This window comes from Cyrtonyx montezumae, unplaced genomic scaffold (assembly GCF_038088225.1).
Source record: "Cyrtonyx montezumae isolate F1298 unplaced genomic scaffold, pur_monq_1.0 scaffold_0, whole genome shotgun sequence".
Lineage (NCBI taxonomy): Eukaryota > Metazoa > Chordata > Aves > Galliformes > Odontophoridae > Cyrtonyx > Cyrtonyx montezumae.
In genome coordinates, this window is record NW_027071824.1 from 7,771,433 (window position 1) to 7,788,129 (window position 16,697).

Below are 16,697 nucleotides of genomic sequence, written 5' to 3' on the forward strand. Positions count from 1 at the left end.
GTGTATAAAAGCTTATGACTGCCTGTGGAAGGATTGTTGTCCAGTTAAGCTGTAACAACAAAATAAGTATTTTATTTGGTTTAGGGTTAATCTAAACTAACAGAAGGTACCGGAAAGTTCCCATGGAATAGAAAGTCAGTTGGATTAAACCTCAAGAATGTTATTGAGATGAAATGAGAGAAATATGCAGAAGTAGTAATGATCCTACTTTCATCTCCTAAATATGTTCAGTGTCCAGAAAAGTTCATCCTGCTGTTTCCATTTCATTCATTTTAGTTTTAGTGTGAGGTGGGATTTTCTATTGAGAGAATTGATGCAAGTCTCCTGTTTCTGTCAGTTGAAGTATTGCAGAAAAAGCTTTGATATGAGCTACACAGTTAGGGCTATGGTCAGATTTCCAAGCAAGGGATGGCTTATTTCCTTCAGTAAACACAAACACTTTTCTTTTTTTTTACTCCTTCAGATCTGTAGTTGTAATACTTACAAAATGTGCACTTATGGACAGTGCTGGCACAGTGGGTAGGAAGTTTAGGGGCTTTTTGATAGAACTTATAATTATGAATCAGACACGACTTCGGCTTCTTATTACCAGTATACAGAATTTAAAGCTCGAGTTTTGAACACTGTTCCTTGTTATTGTTCCTGGTGGAGAGTAATTTCCTTGTGCCTTTTACAGGATGCATGACAATGATTGAGATTGATGCAGGATAGGAGATAGCTGAAGCTTTAAACCTGATTATTTTTTAATAGCCTAGAGAAAACAACTTGTCTTATGCAAAGTTTAAGTGTAGTACTTGCACGTCATAAAACCTTGTGATTTTTTTTTCTCTAGAAGGTGAATATTATGTTCTGTATCAGGAAAATGGTTCTGACATTGGTAAATACATGTTGGCATATGTGTATGGGTCTCTCTCCAGTACCTTTATTGAAAAGGTGGTGCTATGTACAAAAGATTGTGGCTGCCTGTGGAAGGATTGTCCAATTAAGTTAAGCTATAACAACAAAATAAGCATTTCATTTGTTCTAGGGTTAATCTAAACTAATGGAAACCATTTGAAAGTTTACATTGAATAGGAAGAGTTGGAAAGGTTGCCTTGTCCTTTATTTGCAATGGGTGTGATCTCATGAGGCCTCTCTGTTTTAAGACAATGTTTGCTGTCTGTCCACAAGGTACAGGTGTACTCATGTCAAATAATAAAGTGGATCCTGACATTTTCTGTAAATCAGTTATCTTACCTATGCCATAATCTCAGACAGAACCCTGTAGTGTATCTGTAGAGATAAGAGGGTTGATAGTACTGTGTGAAGTATATTATATTGCAGTGTTAATTTATCCTCAAGGCTGTTCTAAAAATCACAGAATGACAGTAAAAAAATAAAACAAATAAAGACAACAAAACCAGATTTGTTTTACATATGGAAATGGAATATTTGACACAGTGCCATCTGTTCTTATTTGCAATTTGTGTCATTGGTTTTTGGTGTGTAGTCTAGTTGAAAAGGACAAACTGACACTATTTTGTTTCTTTATCTAGACGCACTACTTTGGCCTTTGGTTTCTCAGCAAGAGCCAGCAAGCCCGCTGGGTTGAACTGGAAAAACCTCTGAAGAAGCAGCTGGACAAATTTGCCAATGAGCCTTTGCTTTTCTTCGGGGTAATGTTCTATGTGCCCAGTGTTTCCAGATTGCAACAGGAGGTAACAAGGTATGTGAATTCCGTCTGCACTTCTGTGTGATAGTTGTGAGGGAACGGATGATTGCTTTGTTTCTGACGTTCAGCATTCACTCAGGAATCACCTGTTTTTTTCCTTTCCTGCCTGCTGCCCAAACAGGAAAAAGCAAGATAAATCACCACTAAGTTACGTCTGTTTGGGAGAAAAAAGATAACAATATTGGTGAATGATTGATTATACATGGCCAACTGCAGAAACAAAAAAGGAGTGTTAAATACATATTTAAAGATCTGAAATAAATTTTGAAAGAGACCATAGTGACAATATTCCTTCAGCCTTCTACTGTTTAAAAGAGAGCTATATACAGTTGTCGTGTATATGCAGTTTCAGTTTATTATTCTTATGTCTACCTGTGTTTTGCTGAAAGTGTACTTTAGTTTCATTCTTGGATTTTGCTCATCCCTTTTCTGATCTTTCTCCTTATAGTTCACAAAAGGATTAAAACTGTTAGAGGATATTTGTTCTTTAATTAAGATCAGGGGTCACCTTTACAAGCAACTTCTGTGGGAGCTACTCTTTTATTCAGAGCCCTGTGCTGCAGTTGTAACAATAGAGCCTTTTTGAGGGGCTGCCGTTGTAAACCACATCACTGTGGTTTGTGCACATCTGTGTTGTATTTAAAAATAAATAAATAAATGAAGCCCACTTCACCTCAAAAGGGATGGGCTTGTTTTCTTTTTAGCACAGCTGTTGTGAGGTCAAGACTCGAAGAAATGGATGAGAGGTAAAGGCTGGCAGAAGCTTTCTGTGGTAGCCTTGATACTGGAAAAAATGTCCTGTTGCTGCAAGTGTGAAATTCACCATGTGGTCATAGTACCCAAAAGTTATGTATTAGTAGTTGAGAAAGAGTAGTTCAATTCTAGATGTGCAAGATAGGAAGTGCTCTGAGGATTTGCAGCTGGTATATTTTAAAAGATCTTTTCTTGAGTTTGAACTAGGGTAGGATGCAAAATATTTGATTTTTTTTTAAATGACAGCTATCAAGCAGTGTCCTGACTGCTGATGCAGAGTTCTTGTCAGAAAGAGAGCTGAAAGCCTAAAAAAAATCTTACTTCCCTGTAAGTGGACTTGAAACTAAGCACTGACACTTGTCCGTATCTGTGTATTCCTGTCACGTGTGCTTTGGGAGAGGGAAGCTTCAGAACATTTCCTTCAGAATGAATTAATGTGTGATCAGAATGTCTGTTTTTTTTATTTTTTTATTTTTTTTTTTCTTTCACTTATATTTGTCAGCCCAATCCTGGCCTAATTGGGTGCATGGAAAAACTGTAGGTACTTGGATGCTGCTGCCTATTTAAGCTGCATTGTGCAGTGCTGATTGCTCATTCTTATCTCACCTGTAGAGGTATATTTGCTCGTTTTACCCAGGTTGGTAATAACAAAACATTTCAGTGACAACTGAACCTCACAGCACTCTCAATTTATTTATTGATTTAGTAGCTGCTGATTTATTTTTCCTTCTGATGTGACTGATAACAAGCTGGAGAGACCCTTTTTTTTAATATCTGCAGCAAAACCAGCAGTTTGCTAATGGCTCACAGATACAGAATAGCCTGTAAGATTAGGTTTTTGTTTTTCTGAAGCAGAATTTCTTCTGTGATGGTGATGTAATGGCAGGAAACATTCAACTGTGCAACTTTAGGTAGATTTAAGAGGTCTGTCCCAGGTTGAATATTCTGCCAGGGATCTCATGTGTTGTTGTTGAGAAGAGAGGAAATGATCCAAGGCTTTTAGGTTCTGCTGAGAGCTCCACTCTGCTTGTGGAGCTCCTCTCACAGTGGTCAGAGGCTTTTTGTGGTTTTGCTGGTAACTTGCTATATTTCACAAGCCAAATGTGAATGCAGGAATAAAGGTAATGCTGATCTGACCACTGTGTCCCCCAGTGGCAGAGACACAATGTACACCTGGCCATATGTAGCATGCTGGGAGAGGAATTTACAAGTAATCTAGTAAGTAGTCAGTACTCTCCTTCTGAGGTACAGCGTGAGAATGTCAGCTGACATGCTGAAGCAAAACCCAAGTAGCAGTGCTAACCACAGGGTGGTTGAGTTTGGAAGAAATGTCTTCAAATCCTCATATCCAACCCCTGTGCTCAGGGCTGTGTCAGCTGGAAGAGGTTGCCTTAGGGCTGGGCTCCGTTGAATTTTGAGTAACTTCACGGAAGGAGACCCCAGAAATTCTCTGGAAAGCTTGTTCTAATTTTGTTCTAATTTTCAATCGCCCTTGCAATGAAAGGTGGATTTTTTGGTTTTTTTTTTAGTGTTTATATGGAATTGTTTGGATTTTTGTTTGTGCCAGTTGATCTCATTGTTTCAAAGTTACGGATAGGTACTGAGTGGGAGAGTGGGTGAAGGTTCCCAAGTGTTGCCTTGTGGCTGCACATTGAGGACCTTCAGAGCTGCAGGTGCCTGTCACATAACCACAAGCACAGCCGTGGCTCAGTGTGACATGCCTGTTATGCCATAAGAGATACCCTATTTGTGATAATGTGAGAGGCTATGTGGGATCCTTGGAAAGGAAAGAGAAAACAGAAGTCTGCCAGTCGACCTCTGAGACCTTCAAGAAAAGATGAAAGAAAGAGTATTCAGAGGGATGCAGTTCATTTTAGTAGATCGGATCTGACTCTGGCATGCTTTTAAATTTGACAAATGCTTAAAGATGCACACACTAGTAGTGTGGGGTTGCTGCTTGTTGTTGTTAGTTATTTTCCTACTCAGAAAAAGTGAAGTAGAGCCCTGGAACAGGGTAAGAAGAAGGAACTGGGTGCAGTCACTCTTGTTTGGCTGGTGATATTTGAGTGCAAATGGTGAGGCTTCACAGGACAGCTGTGTTTCCTGACCTGCAATGGAAATTCTGTGCAGATATCCTAGGAAAATGTACAGGAAACAACCACCTGTTTCTTATTCCTGGTAAAAATAATGAAATAATCATCATTGTTGTGCTTTCCTCTCAATGTAACAGTGTTGCAATGCTTGGTGTTTCGCCTTCTCCTTAACAGAGCTTTTTTCAACCCCTTCTCCTCTTTTTTCCCTACTACTCTCTCTTTCGTCTTGTGTTAAGACCCTCTCTGGTGCATGACTTATGATCTTACTACCATCTTTTCTGAGATCCCAGTCACTCTAGCATCTTCCTAAGATATCAGTAAAAGTTTGGCCATTTTGTAATTACTATAATTTGAAAAATTAAAAAGATTTTTTTTTAAGCAGATAAGATGAATTTAAAAAGCTCTTCAGTCTTGATGGAAGCTACAGCAGATGCCATTTGTGTGGGAGTATGGGAGCTGGCACATTAGCAAAAGGAATTTTTCATAGAAAGCTCTATGGGCTACTTAGATAACCTCTTTTTAGTCATCCAGCTGTTCTCAGAGTGAGTAGCCATTGCAGGTGGAGATGCTGCACATGCTTTTGGCATAGTTGAGGCACCTGGGATTTGCATGCTATCTGATATAAAGCAGTCTTTGTGATGCCCTGTAGAGTAGATATTTGCATAGATTAGAAATATAAATCTGCCTTTTATTTTCTGCTAACTCCTCAGAGGGGAGGCATCCTTTCAACCATTTATTTAATTAAAAAAAAGTCTTTGTACAGTGTCTAGAGTAAACAAGTGTGCTTTCACTGTGCTCTTGTTCCAAAAACAGAGAACCCACACACTCTTGTAGCTTTTAAAAACGCGTGTGCAACACTGCTTTCTGTATTGCTATCAGACAATCCATGTCTATATCTTACATTTCCAAGGGAAAGCTTAAGTTGCATTTTAGTCCCCACAGAATCTCTTTCTTAACATGTGATACTGCTGTGCCTCCTGTGAAGGAATGGATGGGTGCTTTGGTCCATATGTTTTTCTTTTTTGGAAGAAGCTTCCACTCCTGTACCTAGTAATGTCTGTGCAAATGAGGTTTCTGCTGCTGCAGATTTGGGGTATAATGCTGCAAAAAGAAAGCAATGCCACAGGTGATGTAGGGTATCCGTGGTACTGTGTGCGATAGATTGGTCTGATTTCTCTGTGTAGAACGACATGTCCTGCAGAATGTGCACTGTACTGCACTGGGTGCTTGCCCTGACTTCAGCTGTGGGCTCTGCATTTTCCCCAAAGAGCCTACTGCACAGCTTTTCAGTGAAAGAAAGCCCTGAATATTTGGAATGAGATAACTGCACCTGCATAGAGATGTTTGCAGGTGGAGAACTGGAGTCAGTGGCTGCCAGGCCTGTTTTTGGAGGGTCTGTAGAAAAATCAGCCTTAAACTTCTCTAACTAAATGAATATTTATTTCATCTTATCCTAGCTCTTTTTTCACCGTTTTTAGCTGTGGTTTTTTGTTGTTGTTTTTGGGTTTTGTTGTTTTTTCCTGTTTGACTTTTAAGGAAATACTTTTTCACAGTCCCACACTTTTATCTTTCTGCAACTGCTCAATGATGACTTTGAAAACAAGTATTTTCTAAAACATATACAGCTACAGACCATTATGACTGTGTGAGTTTAAATCACTGGAGGATGAAGCAGAGAGGAAAATATGTGATTTGTGACCACTTTGCTTTTACAGAGGAAAAGGGTTCTGGCAAATCCATTTTTATTTTTTTATTGAACTCTAGACTTCTTTTCCTTCCTTTCCTCTTCAGGGCTCACCCTGCCTGTGTTTAAAAAAGTCCTTAAATGTCTCACCTACTTGAGCTTATAATCACCTTACTTTTTTGGAACAAACAAAAGCTGCACATCTTCATATATTGCTAGCTTTTGATACAAGTGCAGCAAGCTGGGTTTTTGCACCGGTTGCTGCTATTTTTAAATGGTGCTTTTAATTGCTCTGTTAAGGTTGGATAACATATCCTCGTGTGCCCGTCTGGTTTTGTGGCAAGCTCGGTGATGTGGAACTCTTTTGACTGTTAGGGTTATAAAGTATATTAAACTGCTTTTCTTTCCATGCTTGGTCACACCTCTAATTTGTGGCAGTCTGAGAAGTCTCTCTGTGTACCTCCCTGCTCGCAGTAGTTGATTTGAGCACTGCGATGACTCCATTGTCTGAAATAAGTACTTTGTGAATCAGAAAGAAGCAGCACGATGGGTACCATGCAGCTTGTTTGGGACAGCTCTGACTGTGCTTGACTTCAGTGATGGGCTGGGACACATTGTTTGGCCATACTTTTTCTTACTACTCTGGTAGACCCTTCGGATTTTTTAATGGCAGTTCTTTAGAAATTCAGCAACAATTAAAAAGTATATATATTGAAGTATAGAGTAATATCATGCAGGATGGGAGTAGAGAGGTGTGTGGCTAAGTTGGATTGCTAGGAAGGTGAGTGAGGAGTTTAGAGTATTTAAAAACAAAGGCCAGAGAGTGGTGTCTCTCACCTGGAGAGTTAAATCTGAGTTCAACAATTCACTGTTGCTGCTATAGCTACTTTTTGAGTTTGGTTTTCAAACAGAGGAAGCTTCTGGTTGGAGAGCTCATACAGCCAGATGTGCAGCTGTTCAACTGCTTGCAGGCTGGATGAGTTCTAAGAGCTGTGGTTGGCCACCCAGGCTTAGACAGTCTGGAGCATTTGTATTTTGGTGCTCCTTTGATGGTTTTATTATTTTAATTATTGGACTTTTAATATTAGTGGCTACTGCAGCATAAAAAACCCCCACACACATTAGGCTTGTAGTAAACTTTGTAAACAAGCTGATACTTAATTAGCCTTAATGATGTTTTTAGAGGGCAACAGCAGCAAATAAAGTGCAGTGTTTGCTTGGTTATCTTCTTGTGTTCATATCGTTACATGTTGTTTTGCTTTTCAGTAATATTCTTGGTAGAGGGGTTTTTGGGTTTTTCTTTTGGCTTTATATTTTAGTGAATGCTTAAGGCCTAATGTAAAAATAAGTGCTCCTTCAAGATTCAACATTAATTCCCTGTTTATAAAATAATTTGCTGAGGAGGGCAAACCCTTCTCCCTGCTGACTTTCTTCAGTGAATGGGGAACTTGTTCTCTGCATGTTGATTATTGAAAGCTGAGCTCTTTGTGCCAGATATTTTAAGAAGTTGTTGATGCTTAGATCTAATCTGTTACATTATATGGTGCTTTTAGACCAGAAAGTGAATGTGTTTTCATGTCTGTGGTTGTGCAGTACATATGTAGCAGTTCTAAAAGTGTTGCATAACTATAAATGAATAACTATAAATACAGTTTTGGATACTTCAGCCTGCATTCTTGCTTTAGTGTGCTTTTAAAGGCAGTGGCTGTAATGGTTAGAAATGTTGTAACAGGAATATCTTGGCGTTAGACAGTATCACATTTTCATCTGATCATGAGGAAATAATACTTATTTTATGTTCCTGGGCTTAGCAGTCACGTATTCTTACATATCTCTCCCCTGATGGAAACTGTTTTAAATTTCAGTAGATCTGACACTTCCAAAGGCCTTAGCTTGCACTGAATGCTGAGCAGCTCTTGCTGAAGGATGAGGAATGTCAGTAACTTTTACCATAGCTGGGAACGAGAAATTATTTAGACTTTTAGGAAAAATTCTGCACTTGCATAGAATGATGTATAAGTTTATTGTCAATATTTGTGATTTTTGAGTATGTTGGGATTTTTCCTTAAAATTTAGAGTTCTTGAAATTATGTAAGTATATGAATTTCTTATTGGGTTTCCTTTACATGTTCAATCCAAAAATCAAGCTAGCTCTGTAATGCAGCAAGGAAATGAAGACATGAGAGGTACAACTCCAATTATTCTATAGCTTTCAGTAAACAAAAGGAAAAGAACATCTAGGTGCATCATTTGTAAATGATAGCAAGCCTTTGAGGCAGTTTGTTCACAGTCCCTGAAACTTGACAGAATTTCATTTATGAATTCTCTTTGACTTAAATGTGTGCTGTTCTCTTTGGCTTCAGTCATTATCTTTCTTGGTCCTTGGCTTTTCCCCGGTAGACCTTCCAGTGCCATACATACATTTACAAATTTGTAGCTATGTTGTTAACAGTGTGCCCGTTTGGTACATTTTCTTATGGAAAACCACTTGAAAGTCTGCTTGTAAGATCTGAATGTGCTCCCATTTTCTGTTTATAGCAGGCTATTTCAAACACTGCTAAACGTGATTTTACATCTTGCTGTAATCTGCAGTAGAAAACCTCAGGTAATAATTATCTTTTTGAAATGAAGTGGGAAATAGTATCTTTTTCTCTTTGAACCTTACGGATAGTAACCTTCTACTTACACAACTGGAGGATTTGAGTTGTATTTAGCCAGATAGCCAAGCTGGATTCACTCACATATGAAGTGCTTAACAAGAAAACTTCAGCTATGTATTTGCTCTCAATAATTTTGTCAGGTTTAAGACGCAGAGGTATAAATGGGCAAACAAAAAGCAAAGTTCATCATAGTTTCATTTCTAAACAAAAACAATGTTCCACAGACTTGAAATTCAAGTCTACTGTTTCTTAATAGACAAAAGCACACTGCCATCTCCATGATGGATGTGGGATTCATTCTGCTTGAAGCAAAGGGCAAAAAGTTTCTGTAAAACTTAGAGAAGAAGCTTCTGCTGTGGTGGTTGTTGGAATTACTCTCAACAAGGCGATTTTTTGATGGGTTTTATTCCCTAAAAGTCATCTTTCTGTCATTAAAGCAGGCAGATACAACTATAAAAAGCAAGTGGGAGGTGTTTTTTTTTCTTGTAATGAAGAATTGTTCCTTTAGGCTTTTTGCACTGCATGAAGAGAAAAAGTAACTTGAACTATTGTCACTGAATTTGAGAATGAATTTTCTAATCCTTTATCAGTGTACATATGCAGAGTGTAAACTTCTTTTTAAAGCTACGGATTTTTTTTATAGAATCCTGTTGTTGTTGTTGTTTCATTTACTACTGCAATCAGAAAATGCACTGAGAAGAAATAACACTGGTTGACATAATTTCCTTACACCTTAGAAATAAAATGGTGAGAAAGGCAGGATAAATATAGTTCCTGGCTTTTACTATGCAGCAGTTGTGCGAGTTTAAGATGTTTAAGGACAGTGTTGTTTTCTAATGGTAAGGCTTCAGGAAAACACACAGCATTTCAGGTCATCTGTTAAATTGTCTTTTCAGTGTTTTCATTCTCAAACACATCCAAGGGCTTGATTTTGAGCTGCTAGGTGTTTTTAGTCATGTCCACCATTAGTATTGGCCATGGCAAACATATTTAGAGCCTGGAAGCAATAGGCAAGAGTGGATGCAGTTCTGTTTTGTGGCTCTGTCTTATATCAGGCATTCATCTGAACTGGCATTTAGCACAAGATGAAGGACGTGGTTTGTCATAGCATGGAATAAATAAAAGAATTAATTGGCTAGTCTAAAAATAGTATGTATTTTAATACACTTTTATGAAAGTAAACAAGCCAATGGAGTTCTAGTATCAAAGAAGTGATGACGTGCTGGTACTAAAACTGTTTCATTTTGCTTCCTTAATGGTGGAGAAGGAGAAAAATAAGTTGTTATTGCTCATAAAGTAGAAAGAACATTGGCGAAATGAAACAGCTTTAAAATAAAGGCCAAATGATACATGGTTACTTATTAAAAAGGACAGCTTATCATCCATTTCTCTTGTGATTGCCCTACCAAGGCCCTGCCCAACATTTCTGACCTCTGCATTAATGACTTAAGCTATTCTTTTCTGGGCAATGGTGTTATGTGTGTTTTTAACTAATTTGTCATTGCCAGACAGAAGAAGGGAATGTGTTACTTCAATGAATAGCTCTTTTTAATTTCTCAGTTGTAGCTTACAGTGAAAATCTTGAGAGTTATATTGAGAGTGGGTGAGATATCTACTGTAATGGAGTAATTTTGCTTCTTCTCCTCTAAAGGAAAAAAGAAAAAAAGAAAGAGAAATAAGAGAAGTTCAGTTTAATCCTTTGGTTTATGAGAGATTGGATAAGAGAAGTGGAAAAATGGTGATCACTTGCTATTCCCAGATGCTTGAGTCATGGAAGTGTCCTTTATGGATGTCCTCAAATACATATAAAAGGAATCATCCTCTTTTAATCCATGAACTGTGCCACTCACTGCCTTTGTAATTTAAGCTATAGCGAAGTGCTTGACCGCCTTTTTCCTCCTTAAGGTGTAATAGCAACGCATGTCATTGTGAAATGGGTTTGCCCATTCATTAACACACAGTATACACAGTGCATATCATAGTGTACCTTACGGGCTAGTATGCTGCACCTGACTTGTCCCCGGGGATAGTTTAAGGCACTGGTTTAGACAGATGAACATGTTAACTAGACTGGGGCTAAATATCCCCGTTTATCATTCTGCATGCTGCAGTAGCAGTGACTAGTGCTCTCCTTAGTGAAGAACAGACTGCTAAAAATGCTACATTTGAGTCTCCGTGACACAGGCTGGTCCTTCTGCAGTCATGCATCTTCTCCTGATGAGGCCCAGGAGTAAAGGTTACTCCAGACTTCCTGTGTAATCGGTGGGAAGAAAAGGGCATTTCCAGAGCGTGATTCAGGATTCTTCTATTATGGATCACTTTCCTCATGTGATTCATCCTTTCTCTACTGCTTGTTTTGAAAAGGGAACTGTGGCTCACTGGTCTTCTGTTAAGGAGCCTCAGGTAAATGTCTGAAATTTGGCTAGAACATAAAAAAGAGTCGTTTGGGCCAGCAACTTCTGAGCAAACAGACCTTTGCTTTTGATTGAGGTTATTGTTTTTTAAAATTCAAGAATTCAGTAGGCAATGGAAATCTTGTTTACAGTAGTATTGCAAGTCTTCAGTCAAACTGATGACCATACAGCAGGATGGAGCAAACATCATGTTCCCTCCCTATTGCTGAGGTGCAGTGCATTTGAAATATACCCTTTTTTCAGGGAGCTTTAATATTTTTTTCCCTTACTAGCAGAGTAGAAAGCTGTAAGAGGCAATTGGATGTCAGTACAGTCCTGAAGTCTCTGAATGTGTTTAAAAGCAGCATTTGTGTGGAGGCCCTTATGCAGCTGAAAATCTCAAAAAGAATTTGGCAGAAGTCTCTGTGTCAGAAGATGGCACATTCCTGTGCAGTGAAATGTTTACTGGTTCACTGTTTTATCTTTGGCAGCTGCTTTTGCATTTGATATCTTCAGCTGTTTTGAAGCTTTTACAAAGAATAATTATTCATTTCATGAAATGAATCTACTTTACCCACCCAACAGGGCAATGATTCATATACTTCTTTGGCAACGTTGCCCATTGTTATCAGAGCTGCATTTGCTTTTGCAGGATTGTGTTCACTCCTGTTACAGGGAAGTTCTAACATCTTCCTGGGCCCTGATTTTATTGCATGGTTTGCTGATGTGCAGAGTGACTGTTCAGCTAGTCCTGTGAAAACCCTACAGTCATCAGTCTTAGGGAAGGGGAAACAACTTCAGTTTTCATGTTTTTTGCTGGTTATGAACCCTAATTTTAGGTGTTTCAGTAATGGTTTCACAAGAATGATCTACTGTATTGTGGGCCCAACATAGGTGGCAACTTCACTGTGTCTCATTTCACTGTGTTCTTATTACTGGAGGTGTATGAAAATGTAATGAATGAACTGGATTTTAGTTCCATACAAAATAAAACTCTACTAAAATCAGTAAAGCGTTATTTGAATGTTGATTATGTGAGATGAGAGTACTACCTGAACGTTTTGTTAATGTTTTCTGTTATTTGTTTGATTTCCTTAAATCCACAGTTTCCCTCCAGATTAGCAGAGCCTTTATCTAAAGTTCAGATTAAGCCTGTGTTCTGTAAGTTTCCGTGTATCCGCTTTCTCTTTGAATAGAATAACACCTGAGTGTAGTTGCATACTGTTCTGCACTACAAACTGATCCTTCTATGATATGCTTCTGTGTGTTGTTTGGTGTTACATGTTCTATTCAGCTTTTGTTCAAGTGTGTAGAAGTTAACTTATCCTGAAAATGCTAGTTCTCTTTTTTTCATCTCTAAGATTAGAGTTCTATAGGAGGAGAATACGTTAAAAATGTATTCAGAAATGAGACAAGATTTATGAGATGGATGGAATATGTTGTAATCCAACTGCTATAAACAAGGAGAGAGGTATATGGGACGTGTACAACTTATCATGGTTTTCTTGTGTGTGTGTGTCTAGAGAATAATTTAGAGTTATGCTTGTATTTAAATCAATCTTAAAGACTCGTCTATTTTCAGTATTGCAGAATATGATCCAGAGTACACATATGTTTAGTTAACTCACCACATTTTTTTTGCATGATATTCTAACCTGCTTGGCCATTAACCTGGCTGGCTACCAGGAGAATTTTCAAAGTGTTGACTCATATTGCTTCCATATGCAACTTAAACCACCTTTTCCCACACTCAAGGCAGCTTGAAGGTTAGCTGCATATACTCGTCAGGGTAGAGAACAGTATATTTTGAACTGAGTCAACACATGTGTGTAAAGGAATTAAATTGAAGCTATTGTTAACATTTTTGTCTAATTTCATTTTTGCTGAAGTTTTGCTGGGTTTCAAAATCGGAAAAAGAAAAAATCCGAGGATTTTTTTTGTGCTCTGCTTCCTCATGAAGAACCTGTGTGGAAATGGAGGAGACTGTGTTCATAAGTAGGTGAGGGTGGAGGCAGCGGTTGTTAGACCAATAAACAAAGCAAAGTACTAGGGTTGGTGTTTGGGTTTTTTTTTAATTGAAAGAAAAAAGGTGAAGAAAGTTCAGCTTGAGTTGATTTTTCTCATAGGCTTTGATAACCTCTCTAGCTGTGGAGCAAATTGATGAAGATCTGGTTTTAGTTCCAGTGACTGAATTTGTTCTATTTTGTTTTTTCATCATCTAAGAAAAAAAATAGTCAAGAGAGCAAGCATCTCCCATATTGTAACCTCTGTAGCCAAATGTGAGTGTCTGTCTCAGCTCAGGAGATGCAGACGTGTAGTTAACTATGTGAGTACTCTGAAGTCAATGGGATTGCCATGTTGAACAATGAAACTTATTTTAGCATGTGCTAAAAAATCCAAAACAGGTGATATGCAGCATAGTTCTTTTACATAAATATGGCTAACGAACTCTTCACTCCAGATGTTTTAGACTAGTGTTTCCATGCAATATTTGTGCTTATATTGAAAGTCATTTTTCAGCTGAAAATTTAGCAATTTCTGCAGTCCTCGTCTTGCCTCTACAAAGGTGAATGCTCTGGTGGTGTCACCAGGGTCTGGCTTTGATGGACTCCAACTTGAAAGGAGCATACTTAGCCTTTGCTGAGGGTTGAGGCTTGTAAAGCAAGAGAATATGGCTTCCCACATTTTTTACTCTGAACAGCATGTTGGAGTTTTGTACTGTATAATTCTTTAGGTATTTGGATTAACCCTGATAAAATTATAGGTGGTTGTGAGGGAGTTTATTGTGCTTATAAATTGTAGTGGGGCTCCCTGTAATTTGTTATAATTAATTCAAGAGTTCAAGGGCAGAAAATCAGGATCAGGTTGTGGCATGCCTTCCTTTCTTGCTAAAGCATGCTATTACTGGCCTTCTTATTTAAGGTTTGGATTCATATTTGTGGCTTTATTTGAACTCAGAGTATCCAAAAAGTATAATACGCCGTTTTTAAAACAGAATAGATCCTAGGATGGCGGATGGACCTGTTGTGGTTGGGGGTTCCTTTTTAAATACAGAGAAATTGGTGGATACCAAAAAGCTGCATCTGCTGGCTAAGCCTTTCAAAGAGGGAGTACGTGTTTTGGAAGGCTCATGTCATGTCTGCAGGCCTCAACAGGGACTGGGTGCGTGTAAGTGCTTGTGGTCTATAAAAAATGGCAGGATAAACAAAACACTCACAAAGCAGTTCTCTAAAATCCAGCCTCCCTTCTCACAATGGTCTTATCTCTGGAACAGGACATGGAGCTGGTGGCTGGAGACAAAAGGTGTCTGCAGAAAGGCAGGGTCTGCGAGCAGCAGCACGGCACCTCATGGTTCTGCTTCATCCCCCAGATCCAACCTAGGGAGAGGAAAACTCCAGCACTGGACAAACCTCCAAATTTGTTCAGTCTTCTGCTGCCAGTAAGAATGCTGAATAGAATAGTAACCCATGCCACGTCCGCATGTTTCCTGAACATCTCTAGGGACGGTGACTCCACCGCCTCCCTGGGCAGCCTGTGACACTGCCTCACCGCTCTTTCTGTGAAATATTTCCTCATACCCAAACTGAACCTCTCCTGAAGCAATTTGAGGCCATTCCCTCTCATCCTATCGCTGTTACCTGGGAGAAGAGGCTGAGCTCAACCTCACTACAACCTTTCAGGTCACTGTAGAGAGCAATAGCCTTCCCTGCGCCTTCTCTTCTCCAGATTGAACAATCCCAGTTCCCTCAGCCACTCTGCTCAGAGAGCAAGCAAGTTTTTATTTGTCTCTGTGCTTACAAATTGTATGTCAAAACAAATGGAAGTGCTTACCATTGTGAAATTAGCCTGTTTTATCCAAATTCCCTTTTCTGACATTTTGCTGTAAACTCTTGCTTCTAAAATGAGAGAGATTGAGAAATGAGGGAGTAGATATGAACTGTGTTTTGATTGAGATGAGGGGGTAGATACGAATTGTGTTTTCATATGTTCTCCTTTTTCAGTTGTACAAAGACATAAAAATGATGCTAATCCAGTGTTGTTCTAACTCAATTGAAAGGGGAACAGGAATGACACCAATCTTTCCATATATTTAATTTTTAGTTTCCATCATCTTTTCCACTCAGCTGCTGAAGGAAACCAGGATGGAGGAAAGTTGGATGCTGTTTTTGAAAGATCTCATTTCTCAGTTACCCAAAGTTAACCTTTACCTACCTTCTAGGGTTGTTTGATCAAGGAATTCCTATCCTAAAAACTGTTGTGACTGTGTTTTTACTGTTGGCATTGGTAGTTTTTGCTTCTGAAGGAATATTCTCCTGCATGTGTGACAAAGACTCTTTTGTCTCCTTTCTCTGGCAAGAGTACTGATCTTTCTGAAGATCTGCTGCAGGGTGTGGCAGATAGTTCTCAGTAATACCCTTCCAAAAATATTGCTCTTTGGTAGTGAAGCACAGCCCTATTTTTTGTATTCTTTCATAAATCCCAGATAAATGGCTATTGTCTAGTGCAGCGAAATAGGGCTTCCGCTGGGAGATAAATGGATGAAACTGCAAGCTAGAGATGGTGTTTATCAGCACCATCTAAGTTTTTTACAAAGGCAAAGACAAGACCGTAGCACTGCATTACTGTCAATGACATCATCAATGTATGTACGTATTTTTAAAGGGCCTTTAGATTAAGAAGTGCTGATGGAATCTTTACTTCTAAATGTGTTTCAGCATGCACAAGCCCAGAAATCAAAACATCAACTTTGCCAATATATTAAATGTTGTATCTGAAGAGACCTATCTTATCTGCCTGCCTTTCTTTATTGCCATATAAAATGCAGCCCAATATTGGAGTCAATTTTGTTGCAATATTGAGCGACTTGCATCAAATAAGCAGTATTCAGTAAGCAGCATTCTTGACTGAGACTTAGGAACAAAATCTAACTCTCCTAAATCTGCCTTGGTTTCCTGATAGAGTTTAGACAAGTCACTTCAGCAGCCACATGCCTCAGATTCTATTCATGAAATAAGACTAATTCTATTTAAAGCATGTTTTTCTCAGATAAGCAATTAGGCACAGTTAAATATTATCATTTTCTCAAATATGTAATAAATAAAACAAATATTTTTGACTTTCACAATTAGTTTCTTTGCTTCCGCAATGAATAACTGTAATCTGACTCATCTAGCTCAAAGGCTGAGAAAATTTGAAAGACCATGCTTAAAATAAAAACAATGAATTTTATCTTAAAAATGTAGCAAGTACTTTTCTGTGGAATCCTATTGCTACTTAAGCCACGATCATGGCACATTTTAAAGGATAAAAAGAACAAGAGACTCACAAATATCAAAGCTAACACTTAAAATAATTCTAGTACATGATAAAAGTCCTCTGTTCATGAGAAATTGCTTCCCCTGT

The 16,697-nt window shown here is 38.5% G+C and overlaps 1 protein-coding gene across 2 annotated transcripts in view; it reads left to right on the forward strand.

Moving 5' to 3' along the window:
• Window positions 1-16,697, forward strand: part of PTPN14 (protein tyrosine phosphatase non-receptor type 14) — a 100,966-nt gene that overhangs the window by 41,854 nt on the left and 42,415 nt on the right. For both annotated transcript variants that reach the window (XM_065745979.1, XM_065746062.1), the window contains exon 3: window positions 1,536-1,705. In XM_065745979.1, coding sequence (XP_065602051.1) covers window positions 1,536-1,705 — 170 coding nt within the window. The remainder of the gene's footprint in view (window positions 1-1,535; window positions 1,706-16,697) is intronic.